Consider the following 23,731-nt stretch of genomic DNA (forward strand, 5'->3'; position numbering starts at 1 on the left):
GTAAAAACACCTTTTCTAGGGTAATTTAAAAATAGAAGAGTTTATGAGTTAAGCTACTTAAATGGGGACAAGCCAGCTACCTTTCAAATCCATTGTCTCACAATTACAGATACACAGGAAATCTATTTCATGCTTGATAATGAATCAGACCAGATTCTATTTTCCATTCAGAAACTTTCACCATTTGAATGTCCTAAAATGAGGCTCCTATGGACAGGAATTTAGCATGGCCATAGTGTAGCTAAGAGTGTTTATAGTTAGGGTTACTGATTAAAATAAGCTATCAAATCAAATTAGCTTGCTTATTTTCTCTAGTAGTGATTGTTTTCTGGTGAGTTACTTTCATGTTTGTTCACATAGCAATCACATTTTAATTAGTAATACTTCTCATATCTCCTTTGGAAGACTTTTCTTATAAAGTACTTTGTAAGCTTGCTTTCTTCTTTACAATAGTTCTGCAAAAAATGAATTATAATTAGTACCATCACATTTTACTTCTTTGGTTTGGAAAAAATATAAAGGAACCACCTGGGTAATTATCACAATTCTCCGTATCTCTGAAAGGGAGTATATACATAATTAATATAAAAACCTGCCACAGAAATATTTTCATCACATTCAAAAGAAAAACTGGATTGCTATTATCCCAGGGAGGAGTACAATAGGCAAACAGGAAATTAAATACGAGATAGAGATCAGCTGTGCTCTGGTTTTTGAAAGGACAGATAAAGCTGGACAGTTTTATTCTAGGAATGAAAGCCAACACCACACCACATTTCTGGAAACACCCTTGCTCTTGTTGCTGTATTTGTTACTGAACAGATATTAGGTATGCTGTTCAAGTGTTTGCTAGTCCACTATAGAATCAACAGATATTCAAACAAGAAAATTTAGAAAATACAGTGATGGATAAAGAAGGAAAGGGAGACCCCTTGTGTCAGTATCTCTTAATTACTGTATTTGGGGGTACTGTCTTCCTATTTATTTTTAATTTATACTTATTCTTCAGTGTTGGAATAGAATAATCTGGTCTTTTGAAAGATATCTGAATAAATAAGTTCTGTGATTGCAGCCAAGAAATTAAAAGATGCTTACTCCTTGGAAGGAAAGTTATGACCAACCTAGATAGCATATTAAAAAGCAGAGATATTACTTTGCCAACAAAGGTTCATCTAGTCAAGGCTATGATTTTTCCAGTGGTCATGTTTGGATGTGAGAGTTGGACTGTGAAGAAAGCTGAGCGCTGAAGAATTGATGCTTTGGAACTGTGGTGCTGGAGAAGACTCTTGCGAGTCCCTTGGACTGCAAGGAGATCCAACCAGTCCATCCTAAAGGAGACCAGTCCTGGGTGTTCATTGGAAGGACTGATGCTGAGGCTGAAACTCCAGTACTTTGGCCACCTCATGCAAAGAGTTGACTCATTGGAAAAGACCCTGATGCTGGGAGGGATTGGGGGCAGGAGGAGAAGGGGACGACAGAGGATGAAATGGCTAGATGGCATCACCAGTTTGGGTAAACTCTGGGAGTTGGTGATGGACAGGGAGGCCTGGCGTGCTGCAATTCATGGGATCGCAAACAGTCGGACACGACTGAGCAACTGAACTGAACTGAACGGAACTGAAGAGTGTGAAAACACCTTGTCTAGCATACTTTAAAAATAGAATAGTAAGAATAGCCATCTATTTCTGATAAATTTAGGAGCCAAGCTGCTTAACAGGAGTTGGAGCTACATGTTTCTCAAAATCATTTGCATTTCACAATTATAAACACAAGACATCACAACCATTCGATTACTGGATGTTTAGGTATTTTCTAATTTCCGCCAAAAGAAATAGTGTCAAGAAATATCACTGTAAAAAGAACTGAGAGGCGCAATATACGTGCAAGAGAAAACAAAAGCATGGAAAGCAAAGTAAAATAATGGAGATTAAATAATGTAACTACATTCGATTTGTGAAATGGACTCAGATGAGACCATCTTGTTATAATGTGGGTTAAATTTTTAAATTCATATATATACATTATAAGAAAAACAACTACATTTCCTTTAAAAAAAAGTCTTCAACAGATAAATGCCAATTTTTGGCAAGGAGCTACTTTACATACTGGAAAATCTGATGCCCTTGGGTCAAAGTAGGGCCAGCCCTTCCAGTTCCCCTAGGTTCTGGCATCCTATTCTAGCCACTGGCTTATCTATGTCCCTTCATGCTCTGAGACATGCAGATTTCCACCCCCGACCCTCCTCCCCATGTCTAGAGAGTCTAAAACTCAAACAAGAGTTCCTCAATTGTAGTTTCTCTTTCCTTTAGTCTTACAAAGTCAGAGTGCCCAGTAGAGGTGAGCTGTCCATAGAAATGTTAAAGCTTTGCCTAGAATGGCCTGCAAGCCTACAGGAAGACTTCTTAAATTGAAGAAACTAGAACAAATAAATCCCCCAGACAACTTTTGCTAATAAGACTATAACCTTGAGGATATCACTTATTGAAAACTTTATGATAGGTAAAAGTACTTACCTTCCTGTTCTCTCATATTCTAGATGTTCAGAAGCCTAAAATAAAAATCAACTAAAGAATCTGTTCGCCAAGCTTTTGAGTTAAACTATTTTTGACCTTAAAAAACAATCAAAGCATCCTTTAATATGGTAGGATGTTTAGGGAAGGTGGGACAATTGTAATCTGACACATCTTTAAAGAGTTGTTGGTGTATCAGCTTTTGGAAATTTGAAAGCAAAGAAGACATGGAACTTGAGATAAGCATTCTAACTTCCTGGAAACATATAAGCAATAGTTATCTAACTATATTTCTATAAAATGAAGGATTTTACCATTTTATCATTTATTACTTATTTTAAAATATGTATAGAATTATATAGGAAAAGAATAAAATCCAAGCAAAACAACTAAAGGATGAGTAGAAGACTATACCCAAAGGTCAAACATATTAAAGAGTATTGGGGAGTGGGGGAAGATCTAGTTATGAGTCCTGTGTTTATGTTTCAGATAATTAATGAAAGTCAGAAGTTTGATCAAAGTGATTCTTTGATGTTTTAGGATTCTTTTAAATCACACTTAAAGATAGAATTTATGCTTAGAGCATACAGAAATGTAACCAATTATAGCACATAATCCCAACTCTCCCTTGGCTACCTGCAGCAAATTTGACTCCAAACCACCAGGTCCATGGCATGATGGTATGATGGAAGACATGCAGGAAAGTCACTTGACTATTTTTCTTACGCAGAATAAAAAAGATCTGAAATAATTTAAAGAAAATCAAGTTCATATAAAATCATCCAATAATTTTCTAATGTTACAAAAATATCGGCCAAGTGCAAACTATTACTATTCCATATTGTAATGTGCTTTGAAAGAGTTGCCTTATAGAATCTACAGAAGCAGCTGATTCTCTAAGAGGCAACTCAAAAGATAATTAGTACAAGAGAACTTAGGTGTGATGCCTAGTCACGGAAGAATCAATAAAAAGGTGAAAAGATACTGAATGCCGTGTTTAAAAATCAAAGATATAAAGTGAAGGATATGACCAAAAATTATTGAAAAAATGTTACTGGTTCAAATTAAAAAAAACAACAACAACAACACCACCCATGCAGACTTTGAAATATATGGAAAAGCAGACTTTGAAGTCCTAGGACTGAAATTCTATACTGCTCCCTAACATATTCTACCAATTTAGATAAAGGATCAAGCAAATTGAAAGAAGACTTGCAGCAAATCAGAAGTTAGCAAATTATTATTAAAGAAAGATGAAGAGGGAAACACTTGAAGAATTAATTAGGGAAGTAAGGTGGAAACGAAAGCAAAGCAGCTTAGGAAAAGTGAGAAGGGTGTTAAAGCCCTCATCCAGATTGAACGTATCTAGTCAGAAACTCTATAATTTCTATAATAAACAAAGAGGTAGAATAAGAAAGCTGGGGGCAGGGGGACGGGATTTTTTTCTTCTCAAAAACATATTCAACAGCAGAATTAAATGTTCAAAAATATTCAAAATGTAGAAAACCAGAGCTAAGTTAGACTTTTAAGTACAGAACTAAACAGACTGGCAGAAACAAAAGTATCCGTAAGAGTATTTGAGAAATGTGGTTCAGGGAAGGACACAGAGAAGCACCAGTTTCCTATGGAAGCTGAAACTGAGAACACGCAAAGCAGGAACAATGATGCCAAAGCACATTTGCTTATGCATGTAGAGGAAGGCAACGCAGTGCAACAGAAAAAGCCATACACGAGCAATCTGGGGTCCTACTCCCAGACCGTGGCGGCATTTCTCTGGGTAAGCCTTGAAACTCTCTGGCTTCCATTTCTTTTCAGATTAAGTCCTCTGGGCTAGATCAATGGTTCTCAACTCTGTCTGCATATTACTAGGTCCAAGAAGGTTTGTCTTTTGTTTTTAAATAACCATGCCTGGTCTGTAACTCCAGACCATCTTGACACCAAATCTCTAGGGTGGGGCCCAGCTTTTTGTTTTCTAAGGCAATTAGGTCTATAGTGCCATAGGGTTGAGAACCAATGGACGACAGTGGGGGTTCTTAAAGTGTGGACCCTGGACCAACAGCAATAACTTCACTTGAGAACTTGATAGAAATGCAAACTCTTAAGCTCCATTTAAGACCCACTGAGTCAGAAATTCTGAGGGTGGGGTTGAAGCATGTGTGTTTTTAATGAGTTCTCCGGGTGATTGCGTGCGTGCGTGCGTACATGCGCAGTTGTGCCCGACTCTTTGCGACCCCATGGATTGTAGCCCACCAGGCTTCTTCGTCTGTGGAATTTACCAGGCAAAAATACTGGAGTGGGTTGCCATTCCCTCCTCCAGAGGATTTTCCCCACGCAGGGATCAAAACCCACATCTCTGATCTCCTGCATTGGCAGGTGGATTCTTTACCACTAGGACTACCTGGGAAGCCCAGCCAGGTGATTCTAATGCATGCTAAAATTTGAGAACCCCTGGATTCTATGCTTACTAAGTTCTGCTTTCTATCAATAATTCAGGGCTTCCCTGGTGGCTCGACAGTAAAGAATCTGCCTGCAATGGGGGAAACAGGGTTTGATTCCTGGGTGGGGAAGATCCCCTGGAGAAGGGAATGGTAACCCACTCCAGTATTCCTGCCTGGAGAATTCCATGAACAGAGGAGCCTGCTGAACTACAGTCCGTGGGGTCACAAAGAGTCGGACACAACTGAGCGACTAACACACACATCAATAATTCTAATATTATGTGTAGCCAGCTGAGAAGGTAAAGCATGTTTAGATTTGCTACTAGAGATGTAGTGGAATATATTCTGAAGAAAACACACTTGGCAGTCTTAGGCCAGAATGGATTACAGATAAATAAGGTCCACATGCCACAAAGATACAATAATAGCCAGCTTTCTGTTGTTTCTGGAAACAAAGGTACAAGGTTTTCTCCTCTCATCATGGATCCTAATCCATGGCACTTGCTTTTCGCAGGAGCCACTCAGAGTTGATCCTCAGGAACGGAGAAGACCCAATAAGACAGACTTCAGAAAGGCAGCTGGATATAGTTTTGATATTACCAAAATTACTGATATCCCAGAGATAACAACATTCTAGTGTGACTTTATGAATTTTGAAGCATGTGTCCTGTTAAAGGAGTGTGGATGACACACTGCTTTGATATAAAGAATCAGAGGTAACATATTCTCTGTTCTTTGCTTCCTGAACTTACTTCACAGAACAACCGTCATCCATCTAGATAAAGATGCTCAGTTTTGTAGTATATGTGACAGTTACATTCTTATCTTAACCAGATGGTAGATACACAAAAAAATCTTTTGGCATTTGCAAAAGACTGAAAAATAAGTTAATGCTATCTATTCTCTAAAATGATAATAAAAAATAATAGATAATAGGAGTCTGCCTGAGGAAGAGAGATAACCAAAGTTATCAGACAACCGAACCCTCACAGTTTATCACTTTCATTGAAACATCAAACATTTACCAAATGTGGTGATGATATACTCACAGTATCTAATAGCTCAATAAATTTGGAGAAGTAATAAAGCCAGCAGGTGCGTACCATCTGCAGAAACACACATAGAAAGGAATTCATTATTTTTTTTAACATGGGAAAGAACTTTATATTTTCTAATTTTGGCAAAATTTACATTACATAAAATTTACCATCTCAACCATTTTAAAGTGTATAGTTTGGTGGCATTAAGTACCTTCACGTTCTTGTACAACTATCCATAAAGCTCTTCCTCTCATAGGACTGACTCTGTACCCATGAAACAGTAAGTCCCCACCTGGGAATCCAGCCACCGACAACTACCATTTTACTTCCTGTTTCTGAATTTGACTACTCTGTGTTCCTCATAAAACAGAATCGTACAATATTTCTTGTCCCTTTGTGCCTAGATTATTTCACTCAGCATAATGTCTTCAAGGCTCAATCACATTGTATCAGGTGTCAGAATTTCCTTCCTGTTAAGGCTGAAAAATATTCCATTGTATCTATATATCAGTTTATCCATCCATTCATCTGTTGATGGACATGTGTGTTGACTTCCGTCTTTTGGCTAATGTGAAGAATGCTGTGAAAGCTGGTGTACAAATATCTTTTTTTAAAATTGGAGTATAATTGCTTCACAATGTTGTGTTAGTTTCTGCTGTACAATGAAGTCAGTCAGCTACGTGTATATGTGTATCTTTTCTCTCTTGGATCTCCCTCTCACCACACCCTCATCCCAGCCATCTGAGGCTTCACAGAGTACCGAGCTGAGCTCCCTGCCCTACACAACTTCCCACTAGTTATCTATTTCACATAGGTATGTGTGTCATTTGAATCCTCGCTTTTAATTCATCTAGGTATACACTCAGAAGTGGAATTGTTGAATCATATGGTAATTCCATTTTTGAGGAGCCAGGTACAAATTTACTTTTAAATCCAAGAAATTCAAAAAGAAAAGCACCAATTTGCATTTTACAGAAAACCCCACACCTGAATTTTTTTTCTTGTAATTTTTAGCTTTTTTCACTCAACACATATGTGATAATTGAGTCATTTACTCCTTCTGATTTCACATTCAGTATTTAAAAATAGAGTCCACAAAGTTTTAACACTGATTTAGAGTTTTTTCTGAAAAGAAACTTACCCTCAGTGCTGTAGGCGACTGTGAATAGTCAACAATATCACATCGAAACGAATAGCCTGTACCCCAGCCAGACATTATAAACTGTAAGAGAGCACATGCATATCACAGAAGAAAAGTACTTGCTCAACAGCTACAACAAAGGTAGTTTTGGCCACGTCTCCTCATTACATTTTCAGCTAACTCAGCAGTCACTGCAGAGGGAAAGGTGGACTAGAACAATCACAAACCAGGAACTCACTTCATATCAAAGCATCAAGAGTTTTAAAAGTTGTAAAGTCACACTTATATAAACTGTGTGCTAATTAAAATGACTATTTCTTGGAATGATTATTCTAATAAACTGGAGAACAAAATACCAGGAATGTTTTGTTTAAACAGCAAACACTGGTAAGTATTTGACTTTATTTATGTACATCTCTATGTGCCTGTGCATGTTTGTGTATTCTCAAAGGGGTGACTGAGTCTGAAATCAGCCTTTTTTGATCATTTCAAATCTTTGCAATTAGTCAACAAATAAATGAGCAAACCAACCTTCTCAGTGTACTCATCCAATGTCTATAACAACTAGATTTTTCTTGTTTCAGTTAGTGGATGTAATAGGAAGTGATAGTCCATGGCTTTTAAATCCAGACAGACCAAACACAAGACTCACATACTAGTTTTGCTTTGAATTCACATAACAAGTAAGGGACAAAAATATTAACAAGAGAATACAGTCTGGCAAGCCTTAATTCCAACACACCCACGAAGTGACTTTAGGCCAGTGGTGAGAAGAAAAGGCCTATTGTTAAGTCTGGACCACAATTCAAAGATTACATTGATATTCTTTTGGTCTAGTGGTAGGAAGTTCTCCTTTTAAAACAGGATCTGAAAATGAAAAGCTAAGGGCTCTAATTTTAAATTAATATCTATATTAAATGGTTGGCTTAAGTTAGGGCTCTGACAATATGACCAGTTTCTTCTCTGGCATCCTGTTCTCACAAAAGCCAGCATCTTCCCTAAGAAAGATGTCTTCCTTCCCAGCATAAGGATTATACCATTTTCTATTCCATTACATTTTAAGTCTGTACTTTTAATTATTATTAAAGCTGAAATGACAACTTTACAGTAAGTTAACTTTTTTGGCAAAAGTTTAGGAGGCATAATCAGAATAACATTTTAATGGTGAAAAGAAATGAAGGAGAAAGAAAAACCACTTAGACCATAGTATTTAAAAACACTATCCTTTTTTGATAACTAGCTCCTAGCTTGACTTGTAATATCAACACCATCAACTTGGTAAATTATGAAATCTTAAAAATTAAGATTCAGAAAAGCATAAAAACATATTTCATGGATGAGAAAAATATCTTACAAAGACAAGTCAATAAATTTTCTCAAAGGAAGGAACAAAGGAAAGTACAGAAATAGTTAAATCTGTTTTACAAAGTCCTGATCTGTCAGTGAGAGTCTTCATACTCTCGTACTCAGACTCACTTCTGACTGATTGAGGTAACAGGCTAACTCCTTTCATTTAGATGAGGTTGACTGATTCCCTACTCCAAATAAGCACTGCGATGAATAGGAGAAGCTCTGTGATGTGACCATCTGTGGGGCCTTTGCTGGTCTCTCTTTATTACTCAACTTTTGCCAAGTAACTAGCACATTCGAGCCATCACTATAAAATGAGGCACGTGGGTTCCTTTAGTCTGATGTACTTCCTTTCACCTTGTGCACATTTGCCCTAACATCCTTAGTGGAGGATGTAGACCAAATGCAATTGTGCTCCACCCAATCAACCATGTGTGAATGTGTCCTGGAACTGACACACTGCTCAGCTGTCAAAAACCTTTGATTAAACAGAAAGCAGAACTCAATGCTTTCCTGATATTAAATTTAAGAACATTCCAAAAGTCTGCAGAGCTTTTGACATATATGTCTATATTTTAGACTTTCACAAAGGAAGAGTAACCATTTCTCTTTGGTAGGTAATAAATCTCCAAACTGGCATATAAGTTACTCAGGTATTACTGGTTAACAGGGGATAGAAACTCTCAGATTCAAACATTCTCAGACCTTTTATGTTGTAATTTCTAAAGCTGAAACCAAAACTTACTGGTTATACTTGGATTCCTTCCAGAGTATACATTTGGAGACACCACATTCAATGACACAGTTAGATAGCAGAGCATAAAGGGATCTGAGAGACAAGGTCAATCCTGACTCTATATAATGAGAGAACTGAGGCCCACAGAAGTTGAATGATTAGTTCAAAATCAGGTAGCTAGTTAGTAGTGTAACTGGGACTAACTAGTCCCTGGTCTCCTGGCTTCCAGGTCTGTTCTTAGTACTTCTGGGTCTGTCCTATAGTAGGTTATATTCTATCTCTGATAACTCGCCAAAAGCATGTATTTTTCTGCACCCCCCGCCCCAGCTCTATTCTATTACTCCCTCCCTTTCAGTTGCTTATGCTCCAGAAAGGACAGTAAGGTGACCTGTGAGTTAAGTCTGGAAATAAAGTAGAAGGCAGCAAAGTAAGTTCAGACTTCAGGAAGGCCTGTGAGAAATGATGCCAGAGCAGATTTAAGGTGAGCTAGTCAGGTGAATCCACAGCAAGAATCAGGCTGGAGAGATGCATGTGCAGAGGCCATGAGGTCTGGAGAGGCTGGAGAGGCCATGCGAGGTCCTCCCGGGTCCTGGTAATGGGGAAGCACAGGCTGTGCTGCAGAGGAAGTGGATAAGGAGCAGAAGATGAGGAAGCCAGCCAGCATTGAAAGAGAAGCAAGGAATCCCAGAAAAGCAGAGAAGGGAGGGTAGCTGAGATTTATAATCAGCAGAAGGGAGAGAGAGAGAATTCATGAGTCTGCTTGTGGTCCTGGAAATTCTCCACCTCTCTTTGACAGGTAAGGGACAGCTTCCCTCATCTATTGCCTTGTACAAGTCTAAGTTCTCTGTTCCCCACAAAACTCAGCTAAACCAAAACAGTCTACCACCTAACAGGTCATCAGGGTGTGTATACATTCTGAACCCCAAATTACTACCATGATGATGACAACTCATTAGAGTCAGAATGAGCTCCGATGTCAGACAGACCTGGACTCAAATATCAGTCCTCCACTTGGCAGTTACACTATCTTTGTTGTTGTTGTTTAGTCACTAAGTCGTGTCCGCCTCTTTTGTGACCCCATGGACTGGAGCCTGCCAGGCTCCTCTATCCATGGAGTTTTCCAGGCAATACACTGTCTTAGGTGTATCTAATTTCTCCAACTATGAGTTTCCTTAAAGTTGAACATTTATGGATTCAATCATCTTTTATGGTTAACTGTGTGTGAGTCCCTGGACTTAATGTTAATTCTCACTATCTGCAAGGTAGACTATACCAAGATCCTTTAAGGAGTTCAATATTTGGTCTATAGAAAACAATATTTTTGGGGAGGGGTGCAAATATCTGCTCTAGTGAGCTAAGTTTCTGAAATTTCTTAAATCTTGGAGAGTTACCCTTAAAGTCATATCAGGAAATATCATGACAGATGAACATAAAGACTCAGGTAAAATTCTCCCATTAGGAATACTGAAGATACTTGCCTCATAAAACATATACACAGAAAAGAGTACTATGGAAAAATTGTATGTTATCATCACTTTCTTGAGTTCAAAAGGCTTTCGATTCTCCATGAGCTTTGGTCCCAGGGACGTGACAAAATAGACATAGAATCCTAGGATGATGGTTTGTGGCAGAGGTGAGGACATGAGGAGCCAGTCTTCAACTCTAGGATCTAAGAGAAAAACAAGATGTAAGTGCACAGCCATTTAGCTCCATGGTAACTGACAGTAACCAGCATTTAAGTGAGCACCTAGATCCTAATGCTGTCAGTGAACTGTTTGGTCAGTGATGACTACCATCTTCAGCTCGTGTCAAGGGAAATCACGAGGGATTGGGACAGAGATAGAAACAGTGAGGCTCAAGGGGCAAAGGGAGGTACTGGTCACCAGAACTCAGGAAAGAGTCACGTGGAGAAGCCCTTCTGGTGAGGAGCCATGTCCTTCAGTGGAGGGATTCAGCAATCCTGCAAACAAGGGGCCAGGGAAATCAAAACCCTAGCCTCACCCTCCTCCCTATCTCTCTATTAGCTGAACCCAACCAGAAACCACATCGCAGGGGAGCAAGTCCATGGAAAAATCGTATCCTCCATCTATAACCACTAGTAACACAGTAGAGTTTCTCCACCCAGACATTCTTTCATGTATATAAATATGTTTTGGTTTGCTGTTTGTTAACTTTCTTCATTCCCCAAGAAAATGGGAAAGGTCTTCTGTGTACTGGATTATTCAATTGAAAGGGACTTTAGCATCATTTAAGTATCTGAACTGTGGGTTCTAGGTGTCCAGAATGTGGGCTAACCCATCTGATATTTTAAACAGAAAAACAGAAAAGTATTAGCCTCACAATCATGTAAAGAAGAAATTCACATGATTACTGCTAGTTCCAGGCTATGAGAATTAGATTAATTAAAAAACTGCAACTCAAGGTGAAATGTGATTAATTTCATAATCTTAAGTGTAATCTTGGGTGTAATTTTACAAAATTGTTTCACAAAGCCAGAATATTATAAAGGCAAATATGTGTGGACAAATTTCCAAGTGTGTCTGATTCAAAATTGAGTCTTTAACCCTAGGTTGCTAAATACCACTCTTGTTAATTGGAAAGGACGGTGGGGGGAATACAGTCCTTGCCCATTGAGACTGCTGATGATGTAGCTAATTACCAAAAAAAGTTGAATATCCCTTCAAGTCTGACTTCTTATCCAAGTCAAAAATTTCTTCAATAGACTCCATGATTGATGACTCACTCGGCCTCAGTTTTATTGCTGGAAAGCTCACATTTGATACTCAGATATACTGGGGCATATCTATAGTGATTAAAGATGATTTATTCTACACTCAAATGGGCTTCCTTCAAAAAAAACTGACAGATGCCTTCAGTTCAGTTCAGTTCAGTTCAGTCGCTCAGTCGTGTCCAACTCTTTGCAACCCCATGAATCACAGCACACCAGGCCTCCCTGTCCATCACCAACTCCCGGAGTTCACTCAGACTCACATCCATCGAGTCAGTGATGCCATCCAGCCATCTCATCCTCTGTCGTCCCCTTCTCCTGCCCACAATCCCTCCCAGCATCAGAGTCTTTTCCAATGAGTCAACTCTTCGCATGAGGTGGCCAAAGTACTGGAGTTTCAGCTTTAGCATCATTCCTTCCAAAGAAATCCCAGGGCTGATCTCCTTCAGAATGGACTGGTTTGATCTCCTTGCAGTCCAAGGGACTCTCAAGAGTCTTCTCCAACACCACAGTTCAAAAGCATCAATTCTTATCTCAAAATAATAAGCTAAAAGTCAGCTCTAAGGTGGACCTCAGATATTTAGGAATTTAATATACGATAAAGAAAGCCATATAAGCAAGAAGAAAGGGAGAGATAATTCATTGAAAAGGAAAACTGACTACTTGGGAGAAAAATGAGTTTGTGCCTTACCTTGTATCCTACCAAAGCATGTCCCAAACTATGTGATACAAGGAAGATATTAAAGAATTCTTTAAATTCAGCGGTAAAGAATTTGCCTGCAATGCAGACATTTGGATTTGATTCCTGGGTCAGAAAGATTCCCTGGAGCAGGAATTGGCAAGCCACTCTAGTACTCTTGCCTGAGAAATCCCATGGACAGAAAAGCCTGGCAAGCTATAGTCCATGGGGTTGCAACAAGACTCAGTGACTAAACTACCACCCCAAAAAGTAGGAAAAGTCTACTAGAAATGCTAAGTTAAGCAAACAAAGCACTTTTCAGCAGAATTTCTTAGTGCTTCATGTTTGTTTTGAATTGCCAAGGTGAGAATGGTGGTATGCAGCATTCCTCAAACTTACTTGGCCATGGAGCCCTGATTTTTTGCATCAATAGAATACTATTTAACATCTTGTGGAACACCACAACACTCTGTGGAATGCAGAGCGTTCCTATCTTTAGGAAAGATAGCCCTTTGTGAAAATGAAGTCATAATGAAACTACTAAAAATTAGGTAGTGATAGGAGAAAATCAATAGGATCAATCATTTTGACATCTAGTAAGGAGGTAGAAAACATAAAATTTCATAAATCATTTAATCATGGGGAATGAGAGGTGGAAGTTAAGAAAAACACTTGAGTTTTTTGTTGTTGTTGTTCAGATACTGTCTTAGGAAAAGTGAGTAGAGTAAGTAGAGCAAGTGGCCAAAGTCAAACTCTGGAGGACTCAACATTCAGAGGAGGAGAGAGGACCGAGGACTGAGAAGGACTAGGCAAAAATGGAGAAGGAAAACCACAAGAGTGTGATATCCTTAAGCCAGAGGAAGAGTGAACTTCTGGAAGCAATCAAGGTAACAAACGTGGCAGACAGGGAAAGTACAATGTGGGCTGAAAAGTGCCCCTGGACTGATGCTCTTAGCAGGAACGATTTCAGGAAGTATCGTGTGCGAAACAAATGTTCAACAAACGTTGCTCAAAGACATTCGCAGGAATACAAAGAACACAAAGGTCTCAAAAAAAAAAAATTCGTAGTAAGACGTCACCGTTTTAGAACAGGAAAAGCCGTGAAATCAGCTATGCAGGCAGCATACCTCCCTGTGTACTTCGATTTATTCCCTGCCTTTACTGTACCAAGTTTCCCAGGATATCTGGGTGCTGTATGCAATTGGAAAGGCCCTAAGGAACCCCAGCCACAGTCTAGTAACTCACCAGGAAAGTTTGAGTAAGGAAAATTGTCACAGAACTGGGGACCAAAGGACAGAACTGGACCAGATCACACTTTTTTAAAAACACAATTTTTAAAGGTTAAGCTCCATCTACAATTACTACAAAATACTGGCCACACCCCCTGTGCTATACAAACATCTTTGCAGTTGATCTTACACCGAGTAATTTGTACCTCTGACTCTCCCACCCCATGTTCCCCCTCTCTCTCCTCTTCACTGGTAACCACTAGTTTGTTCTCTGTATCTGTGAATCTGGTTCTTTTTTGTTATACTCACTAGCTTGTTGTATTTTTTAGATTCCACATATGTTATATCGTACAGTATTTGTCTTTCTCTGACATTTCACTTATCATAATGCCTTCAAAGTTCACCCATGTTACTGCAAGGGGCAAAAGTGTGTTCTTTTTTATAGCTGAGTAGCATTCCAGTGTGTGTGTGTGTGTGTGTGTGTGTGTGTGTGTGTGTGTGCACATACCACATCTTCTTTATCCATTCACCTGTTGATGAGCACTTACGTCATTTCCATAACTTGGCAATTATAAATAACCCTGCTGTGAACATGTATATTTTGAATTAGTGTTGTTGTTTTTTTCCCCAGATATATATCCAGGAGTAGAATTGCTGGGTCATATAGTAATTCTATTTTTAGGTTTTGGGAAACCTCCATACTGTTTTCCGTAGTGGCTGCACCAATTCACATTCCCACCAGCTGTGCGTGAGGGTTCCCTTTTCTCCACATTCTCACCAACATTTGTTACTTTTGTTCTTTTTGATGAGTACCATTCTGACAAGTGTGAGGTGATACCTCATTGTGGTTTTAGAAATGACCAAAACTTTGATGGATTTTTTTCCCCATCAGCGAGTAATCCAAACCTTAAATATATGAATATAAACCATATTAATATTTCTAGCTTTTATCTTCAATGAAATAAACATATAAAACCAGTATTAAAAGAAGGCTTCTAAAAAACAAAAACAAAAAAAAAGGCTTCTAGAAGAATGTCAACATTATTACCTTTGGATGGTGACAACATGGGTGATTTTTATTTTTCTTTTTAAGAAATTTTAAATGTTTCTGTTATGAATGGGTATCATAGGCATGGTTGAAAACTAGTTTTTGGTTTTTGTTTTTGTCAGTAAAGGAATTTCTGAATTAGAGATATTTTATTTCATTCTTTTATCAGTTCAGCGACAGTAGTGTGATGGTGAGGGTAGTGAGATGGGGGTATCAAATGATACCATATTTCTGGTCTTCCGCTGGTAGCAGCAGGAAAAACAAAAAGCCAGGAAAAGCATGCTGGGCTGGCTCAGGAAGCAAAAGAAAATAATATTTAAATAAATCATGTTTCCTGTAATTTAACATTATAAGCACATACTTTTTAAAAAAAAAATCCTGAGTGTGCCTTTCAAGTTCTACAGATTTTTAAAAAAATCTTATCTTTGAGGAAAAGCTAGTTCATTTAATTTCATACTATTTTCAAAGCAAATAACAGAACAATTCACCCAGCTTTTTAATCCTTTCTCAGCCTGCACTGATCCTGGCCCTCCAATGGACTCATTATGTGACCTGGGGTCACTGACTTGACTTCTCTGTGCTTAGCTTCCTCATCTGTGAACTGGGCACCAAACAACATGTATCTCAGAGACGATTCAGTGAATTACTACAAGTAAGGAGCCTGGCACAACTTGAGTGCTCAGTAAGCATTGCTACTATTATTTCAGCAGATCTTGGTTTTGTACCCCTGCAGTGAAAGCAGAGTCCTAACCACTGGACCTCCAAGGAATTCCCCAGGCCTTTATATTTTGAAATAAGCTGCTGCGATGACCATGATGAACGTTCCATCAAAGTTATAAATCAGGAGTTCAATGCTTCCTTCAGCAACACTAAGGCCCTCAGTACCCCACTGCTAGGTGCTCTGCGGTAATTTTATGTGGTTTCTCTGTCTCCTGATCCAATCTGCCACCATCTTATCGTCTATATAATGACCAAATTTACTTTCTAGAAGTAAAGCTTTGCTCAGATTATTCCTTTGCTTAAATTAGCTCTCCCTACTGAGCAAATAAAGCATTTAATATGTCCATGACTCTGATGACTGTTCATTTTTCCTGCCTTCTCTCTTGGCAGATACCTTTCCAAATAGGGAGCCCACTTTCATGTGAGGCAGGGGGCTCCCGTTGATGAGACATCTGCAAGTCAGATGGGGCTGGTGGCTCGATAAAGGTAATTCTGCCTCAGTCTATGATCTCACAAATCGCAAAAGGTTCTGGGGTGAAGTGTGCTCTGTTTTCTTTAGAGACAAAAGGCTGATAAGGGAGGGAGAGTTTCATGTACCTTCTATTCAGCATCAGAGCTGCGTTTAAGTATTACCAACAGATAAAGGCAGAGGATGGAGGGGCAGGCTGTCTGAGAGTCCAGACCTCAGCTCTGACGTTCTGACTTATTACTAGCCCCATAATGCTTTTCTAAGAGCATTCTGGAGAGTGAGTACAGGGGAGTATAAGGGTCACATACATAGAATATTAATGAGCTTTTCCATCAACCACTTTTAAGAATGTGTTCTCTTCTTAAGTAGCAGTACTAGCTCAAAGGGTACACCCTTTAAAATTCTAAGTGCCAATAAGATGAAGAAGCTGGAAGGAGAAACAAACATGTACCTCTGGTACTTTGTGAAGTACTAGAGATTCAGAGTGGCAGCAGATTTTCTGTCTTCTTGCAAAAAGATCACTCTGAGTCTGAAAGGTCAAAATCATTACTATTCGAATACAGGGAAAGTTGCTTTTTAAACATCAAAACATTATAAATCCTCTTATAGCTTAAGTATTAATTAAACCATTTTAAAATTCTGTAGCTGTGGAATTTTCCACATGAAATAACTATGCCTGCCTCCTACTTCTCTAACAATCAGAAAGCCAACGAGTATCAGTAAGTTTCTCAAAGTCTATTCAGAATTAGGGCCAAAGCCAAGAATACACTTGAAATTCTTGGCACTTGATCATGGCCTTAGCCCTTTGAAGTATAGGCAAAGTAAAACAGAACTAACATGGCCAAAAATGATTCCTAATGGTTCTCAGAGATCAATATCACACTACACAGAGCAAAAAAACCCCTCTTATTATACCCAATAGTGTTCTCATAAAGATATATATCTCAACACAAACCATTTTAACCCTTCTAGATTTCAACAGGAAAAAGAATGAAGAAACTTAAAAAAAAAAAGATATGCTATATTAAAAGTATTTGAACATGGAAATGTGCTATAAGTCATCAACCACCACCACTGTTTCTGTTGGGATACTTCCTAAATAACATAGCACTTTCATGCGTATTAGGCAATGGCAATCCACCCCAGCATTCTTGCCTAGACAATTCCATGGACAGAGGAACCTGGTGGGCTACACAGTCCATGGGGTCACAAAGCGTCAGACGCAACTGAGTGACTAACACTTTCATGCGTATTATCTGGTAGCTGGGGGATACCAGGCTCAACTCTCCTTTGCTAACAAGGAAACTGAGGCTCACAGACAATAAATAATTTGTGCAAGATCACTGAGCTGGTTCACAATAGTGGCAGAACTTAAATCAAGGTCTTTTCACCACACATCTCCATCCTTCCCTCCTCCCTGAAGACTTTAAATTAGCATAGCTTCAGATCAGTAGCATCGCCTGCCTCTTCCTTTCATCCTCCCCACGCTGTTTGCAACACTGCTTCCAGGACTTTCCTCGTCTATCCTGAACCACTTCTCACCTTTGTCATTCCCTTTTCTGACCTAATACTAGGTCAATGTAAGTATTCATAATCTTTTCAATGTAAGTATTCATAATAAAAATAAAGAGTTGACCCATGAATAAAATTAGAAGTGGAATTCAGAAGTAGTTCATCTTAAAACATTTTATACTTAGAGCACTATATAGATATTCATCATCACCTAAATCTATTTGGCTCTTGAATTAGGATATTGATTAATTGAATGTCTTGGGTTCTTACAATGGGGATAATGAGTAGCAAGAGTTGGATAGCAAGTGATCCGTTCTTCCAAACATGTCTATTTCAAAAAATTATCCAAATCTACTTGGTTCCCAAGGTTAAATCATGAGAGTTCAGGTAGCCAGTTACACCTCTACCTTGAAAAGAAAATATTCATATTTTTAAATAAATAAATAAAACCCATTACAACAGACAAAAAATAGTATTTAAATTAAATATTGAATTTATGAAAACTACTGTAAATCTTCAGAGAAAGATAATCTTTAAAGAAATCTATACATTCTCTGTGTCATTATGTAAGTTGAAAAATAAGAAAAAATTGAATATATATATATTAAAATTCCCTTCAATCTCCATTCACCAGAGTGAAACTTCTCTATTTATGGGATCCTTTTTAGGATCCTTTTAAGAACCTTTGCATTCTTCAGGGGCAAAACTATAGCATCTTTTTCAGTGAAATGAGATTGGTTTTTAATCTACTGAGAAAGATTTGTTGTTGTTGAATTGCTAAATTGTGTCTGATTCTTGAGACCCCAAGGGCTGTAGCCTGCCCGTCTCTTCTTTCACTGGGATTTCCCAGGCAAGAATACTGGAGTGGGTTGCCACTTCCTTCTCCAGGGGACCTTTCCAACCCAGGAATCAAATCTGGGTCTCTGGCATTACAGGTGGGTTCTTCACCACTGAATCATCCAGGAAGTCCACTGAGAAAGATAGCAACCATGAAACAGTGTATCTTTGCTGAAATCAGTGTAAACAGAAATATAATTTCAACTGTGCTAGGTAGCAAGAGGTGACACTTTTTCCTCCTGAATTTGGTGAATATGTGATTCTAACTGATAGGTAACAAACTAATCTAAAGTGGTGATGGTGGTGAATATGTGGAAAGGAATTCAAATGTGAAATACCAGAGTACTAATCATAACCAGAAAATGTATGTTCTGATCTTTCTGCTGACAAATGACCATGATGTTGGGAAGGTCCATACAGTCAAAGCTATGGTTTTTCAAGTAGTCATGTGCAGATATGAGAGTTTTTCATATCAAACTGTGGTGTTGGAGAAGACTCTTGAGAGTCCCTTGGACAGCAAGGAGATCAAACCAGTCAATCCTAAAGGAGATCAACCCTGAATATTCATTGGCAGGACTGATGCTGAAGCTGAAGCTCCAATACTTTGACCACCTGATGTGAAGAGCCCACTCACTGGAAAAGATCCTGATGCTGGGAAAGACTGAAGGCAGGAGGAGAAGGGGCAACAGAGGATGAGATGGTTGGATGGCATCACCGACTCAATGGACATGAGTTTGTGCAAACTCTGGGAGTTAGAGGAGGACAGGGAAGCCTGGCTTGCTGCAGTTTATGGGGTCACAAAGTGTCAGACCCTATTGAACAAGAACAACAACATGAGAAGGTAGCTTTGATGATATCTAAGTCCATCTCAGCTCTGAAATGTTCTGATTCCTTGCCTATTCTTTTAAAAATGCTACCTTTGTTATAAAACATTTAAGTATTATAAAACATTTGTTATAAATGTTTGTTTAAAACATTTTATAACAGTTATAGAAGCAACACATATTGATGTGGTTTAACAACATCTAGACAGGGACTTCCCTGCAGTCTAGTGGTTAAGACTTCACACTTGCACTGCAGGAGGTGAGGGTTCAATTCCTGGTCTGAGAACTAAGATCTCTCACACCACATACTGTGGCCAAACAAACAAATAAAAGACAAAACAAGAAACCCCCAAACATCTAGTAGACAGACACAGAAAAGTAAATAGAAATTACCCATAATCCTACCACAAATATGGAATACGAAATGGCAATCCATTCTAGTGTGCTTGCCTGGAAAAGTCCATGGACAGAGGGACCTGGCAGGCTACAGTCCATGGGGTTGCAAAAGAACTGGACACGACTGAGCCACTGAGCATGCATGCATGAAATACAGGTGGTCTTCTATAACCTGCTTGCATTTAATGATTTTAAACCACTCACTATGGCATTAAATGCCTTTCAACAATGTTGATTTTTTTTTAATGGGCAATGCGAGAAGGTGGGCATTTCAGAATTACTCAGGGGTTACCCTAGCAAATGCCCCTGCTTTCTGACATACCCCTGGGGGCTGTGGCCCTTCCCACTCAAGAGTTACTGGACAGAGTCATTGTTGGTGATAACTGTTATTTCCCTTAAGAGCATTAGGGCAGAATCAAGCCTAAGAGCACAGTGCCCCAAAATCACTTCTAATGGCTACTGAGCTGGAATGATGTACTACCATGCATGGACCAATTCCTTTCCCTGGGTATAAAGCTATTTTCACAATTACAAACATCATATTGAACATCAGCTATGTATTAATACCTCTATCTTTATACATATCTTCAATGAACTTTTTGATACTTCTTCACTAATTAAAATAAAAATCAAGGGGATTTCCCTGGTGGGCCAGTGGCTAAGACTCCTCATTCCCAATGTGGGTGCCTGGGTTCGATTCCTGGTCAGGGATCTAGATCTCACACGCTACAACTAAGACCCGGTGTGGCCAAATAAATAAAAATTTGAAAAAATCAATTTATGGGGTGTCTGTAAGGGAGTGTTAAGTTGCTAAGTCTCTCATTCTGTTTCAATGAAATCCTATTAAGTACGAGAATCCAACCAAAAAAGGAAGGATGAGCCACATTTAGGAAATCTGGTTACTTAAAAAAGGAAGGATGAGCCACAGTTAGGAAATCTGGTTACTTACCAGCATCTTTGATCCAATTATCATAAAGACGCACGGTCCTCGATGTAAGATCACTGAAGGCCATTTTCCACAGGAATTACTGACAAACAAACAAAAAAAAGAGATGGGTTTATGATCTATAGATGCAAATAAAGCCAAGTTCCTAGTAATACAATATTAAATATGCTAAAAATTTAATAGGAATAACTGGCAAAACAACAAACCTACCGGGGGTAAATGCATTAGTGAACCACAGTAAACCCTGATGCAACTGTAATCACTTAAAAGACTTTTCATCATAAAGACAATGCTGAATTCACTTAAAAAGGCTGATATTCTATGTACCAGATACAAAAGGGGTAAGCGATTCTAAGAACTGTCATAGAAGCATCCATCTTCCTTTTATGGCAGCAAAATAGGTCAGGAATGGACTGTGCCTCCCATGGCAAGGTTGAACCAAGTCAAGAAGATAAACTTTCAGAAAAGATACTCTGATCCAAACTTTTAGCTGATCTTCAGGTGTAAGAAGTTCTTCTGTATTCAAGTTTATATAACTTAAGTGAAACTGAGGTAGACAGAGGGAGGAAAAGAAGATCTACAAGATCCAAAGAGAAGGTGCCTGGTTTATCTGGACAGATAGACAAAAACAGTTGGAAAAAGATGTCTTCTGAAAAAGAAGACCAATGAGGGGAAACTAGCTCTATCGTGTATTAAAAGATATTTTGAATCTTTAGTAATTAAAATAGTGTGACATTGGTACATGAAGGGAGAAGGCAATGGCACCCCACTTGCCTGGAAAATCCCATGGACAGAGGAGCCTGGTGGGCTGCAGTCTATGGGGTTACTAAGAGCCGGACACAACTGAGCGACTTCACTTTCACTTTTCACTTTCATGCATTGGAGAAGGCAATGGCAACCCACTCCAGTGTTCTTGCCTGGAGAATCCCAGGGACGGGGGAGCCTGGTGGGCTGCCGTCTATGGAGTCGCACAGAGTTGGACACAACTTAGCAGCAGCAGCAGCAGCAGTACATAAAGAAGCAAAACAGTGGCACAGAACAGAACATCTAAGAAACATACCAAAAACATTTGGGAATTTAGTACCATATTTCATAAATTCTAAGATATACACTTTCCCAAATTTTAACATCTCTGAAAACAGCCAACACCGTACAAAGGAATGGGACATCATAAAACGACCAGTATGTTTGATTTCAAGTCATATGGTGGGAAGATGAAAAAGTTCTGAAGGTAGATGGTGGTGATGGTTGTACAAAGCATGCAAATATACTTAGTGCCACTGAACTTTATATGGTTAAAGTTAAAAATGGTTAAAATGGGAAATTTTACTTAAAATGGTTAAAATGGTAAATTTTACATTATGTATATTTTACAAAAAAATAAACCCTCTAGGTCTGCAACAGAAAAATTTAGACTTTATTCTGGTATTCTAAGATAAAGCCATTTTATATTATATATATATAATATATATGTATATTTTTAAAAGACATATTGTATATGATATACGTGCACTTGAAAGCAGTAGGCACTTGAATTACCAGCAGTTGTTGAGTAAATGGTGTGATACAACTAGAGAGTCATCTGAAAATAAAAAGTGGGATCCAAAAATTATACTATAAACCAAAATAAACTCCAAGTATTAATAGATCAAAGATTTAAATAAAAAATTTAAAGAACCATGAAAGTCCTGGATGACAACAGGGAGAACACTTTTATAATCTTGGAGTAGGAAAAAACTTTTTAAATTTGACTTAGTAGTTCATAAAACATAAAAGAAGACTAATAAATTTAACCGTATGAAAATCAAGAAGAAAAAAGGAAAAAGGCAAATGACAAGGAGAAAGAAATATGTTCAATTCATAATACAAACAAGTGATACTCTCCCTAATATATTAAGGATTCTTAGAAACTGATAAGGAAACACCTATAAACCAAGAATAAAGCAGACAAATTTCACAGAAATGGAAGTGTAAACGGCTCATAAGCATATAGAAAGTGCTTAACTTTAACCATAGTAAGAAAAATCTATAATACTGCATTTTATTGCATTGGATGGGTTAAAGTCCAAACATTTTATCAGTCAGATTAGCCAAAATTTGCACCGCCACCAGTAATGTATGAGTTTTCCACAATCCAAAAGTGTGTTCCCTCTGTTGGAAGGATTGTGGAAAATTCACATATTGCTGGTGGCAGTGCAAATTAGTATATAAACCCACATTTTTAAGGCAACAATCCTATTTCTAGAAACTTCTCCTATAGAAATATATGCACATACGCACAATGACATATATTCAAGCTTATTCATTGTATCAGTCAGTAAAAGATTGGAGACAAGCCAAATGTCGATTAAAGAGGGCATGCTAAGTTGCTTCAGTTGTCCAACTCTTTGCAACCCTGTGAACTGTAGCCAGCCAGGCTCTTCTGTCCATGGGATTCTCCAGGCAAGAATACTGGCGTGGGTTGCCATTTCCTTCTCCAGGGGATCTTCCCTGACCCAAGGATCGAACCCATGTTTCCTGCCTTGACAGGTGGATTCTTTACCATTGTACCACCTGGCACACTTCAGAGGAGCTCTCCAAATACAGGATGGTATCTCAGCATGACCTCTGATCTGATACATCCTGTGTCCTCAAGCTGAGTTCAAACTCAAGATTGGCTGCGGGGATGCCAGGATTTTGCCAGAGTCAGCCTGGACTCTAGTTTTCCTGTGGATTGTGTCTATACCAAACGTATGATATGGGAGTAGGAGCAGAAACTTTGGGATCACAAAGACCTTGGTTTGAATCCCACCACTGACTAGCTGTGTGACTCTGGGCAAAATTAAAGTTCAACCTCCTTATCTGAAAAATGGCAATTTACAACCTAACAAGATTAAAAAACAACAACTCATTGTTTTAGAATAATTGTTTGGAATAATTTATGAGTTAATATATAAAATTCATGAAATTTATATGATAATATATATGAAATTTAGAGCACAGAATCTGATAAAAAATGAACATTCAATCAAAATCAGATATTATCATTTGTAGAGATAAGCTATACAAATTTAGATGGAAAGCATCTGGCCAAGTTGAATGGCAGTGTATGGAACAGATCTAGAGAAAACTCTACTACTTTCATTTTT

General features: G+C 38.4%; 1 protein-coding gene across 3 annotated transcripts in view; it reads right to left on the minus strand.

Annotated features, from left to right (window-relative positions):
* Nucleotides 1-23,731, minus strand: part of ELOVL7 (ELOVL fatty acid elongase 7) — a 77,836-nt gene that overhangs the window by 7,607 nt on the left and 46,498 nt on the right. For 2 of the 3 annotated variants that reach the window (XM_086362589.1, XM_086362590.1), the window contains 5 exons: nucleotides 20,607-20,685; nucleotides 10,694-10,884; nucleotides 7,130-7,210; nucleotides 5,998-6,054; nucleotides 3,147-3,252 (listed from right to left, as the gene is read on the minus strand). In XM_086362589.1, the coding sequence (XP_086218715.1) occupies nucleotides 3,147-3,252; nucleotides 5,998-6,054; nucleotides 7,130-7,210; nucleotides 10,694-10,884; nucleotides 20,607-20,670 (499 nt within the window). In that variant the 5' untranslated portion in view covers nucleotides 20,671-20,685. Of the gene's footprint in view, nucleotides 1-498; nucleotides 2,549-3,146; nucleotides 3,253-5,997; nucleotides 6,055-7,129; nucleotides 7,211-10,693; nucleotides 10,885-20,606; nucleotides 20,686-23,731 lie in introns of those variants that run through there. The other variant, XM_086362591.1, reaches the window with a different exon arrangement.

This window comes from Bos grunniens, chromosome 20 (assembly GCF_055505025.1).
Source record: "Bos grunniens cultivar Pamir isolate PY7600 chromosome 20, Bosgru_T2T1.0, whole genome shotgun sequence".
In the NCBI taxonomy this organism is placed as follows: domain Eukaryota; kingdom Metazoa; phylum Chordata; class Mammalia; order Artiodactyla; family Bovidae; genus Bos; species Bos grunniens.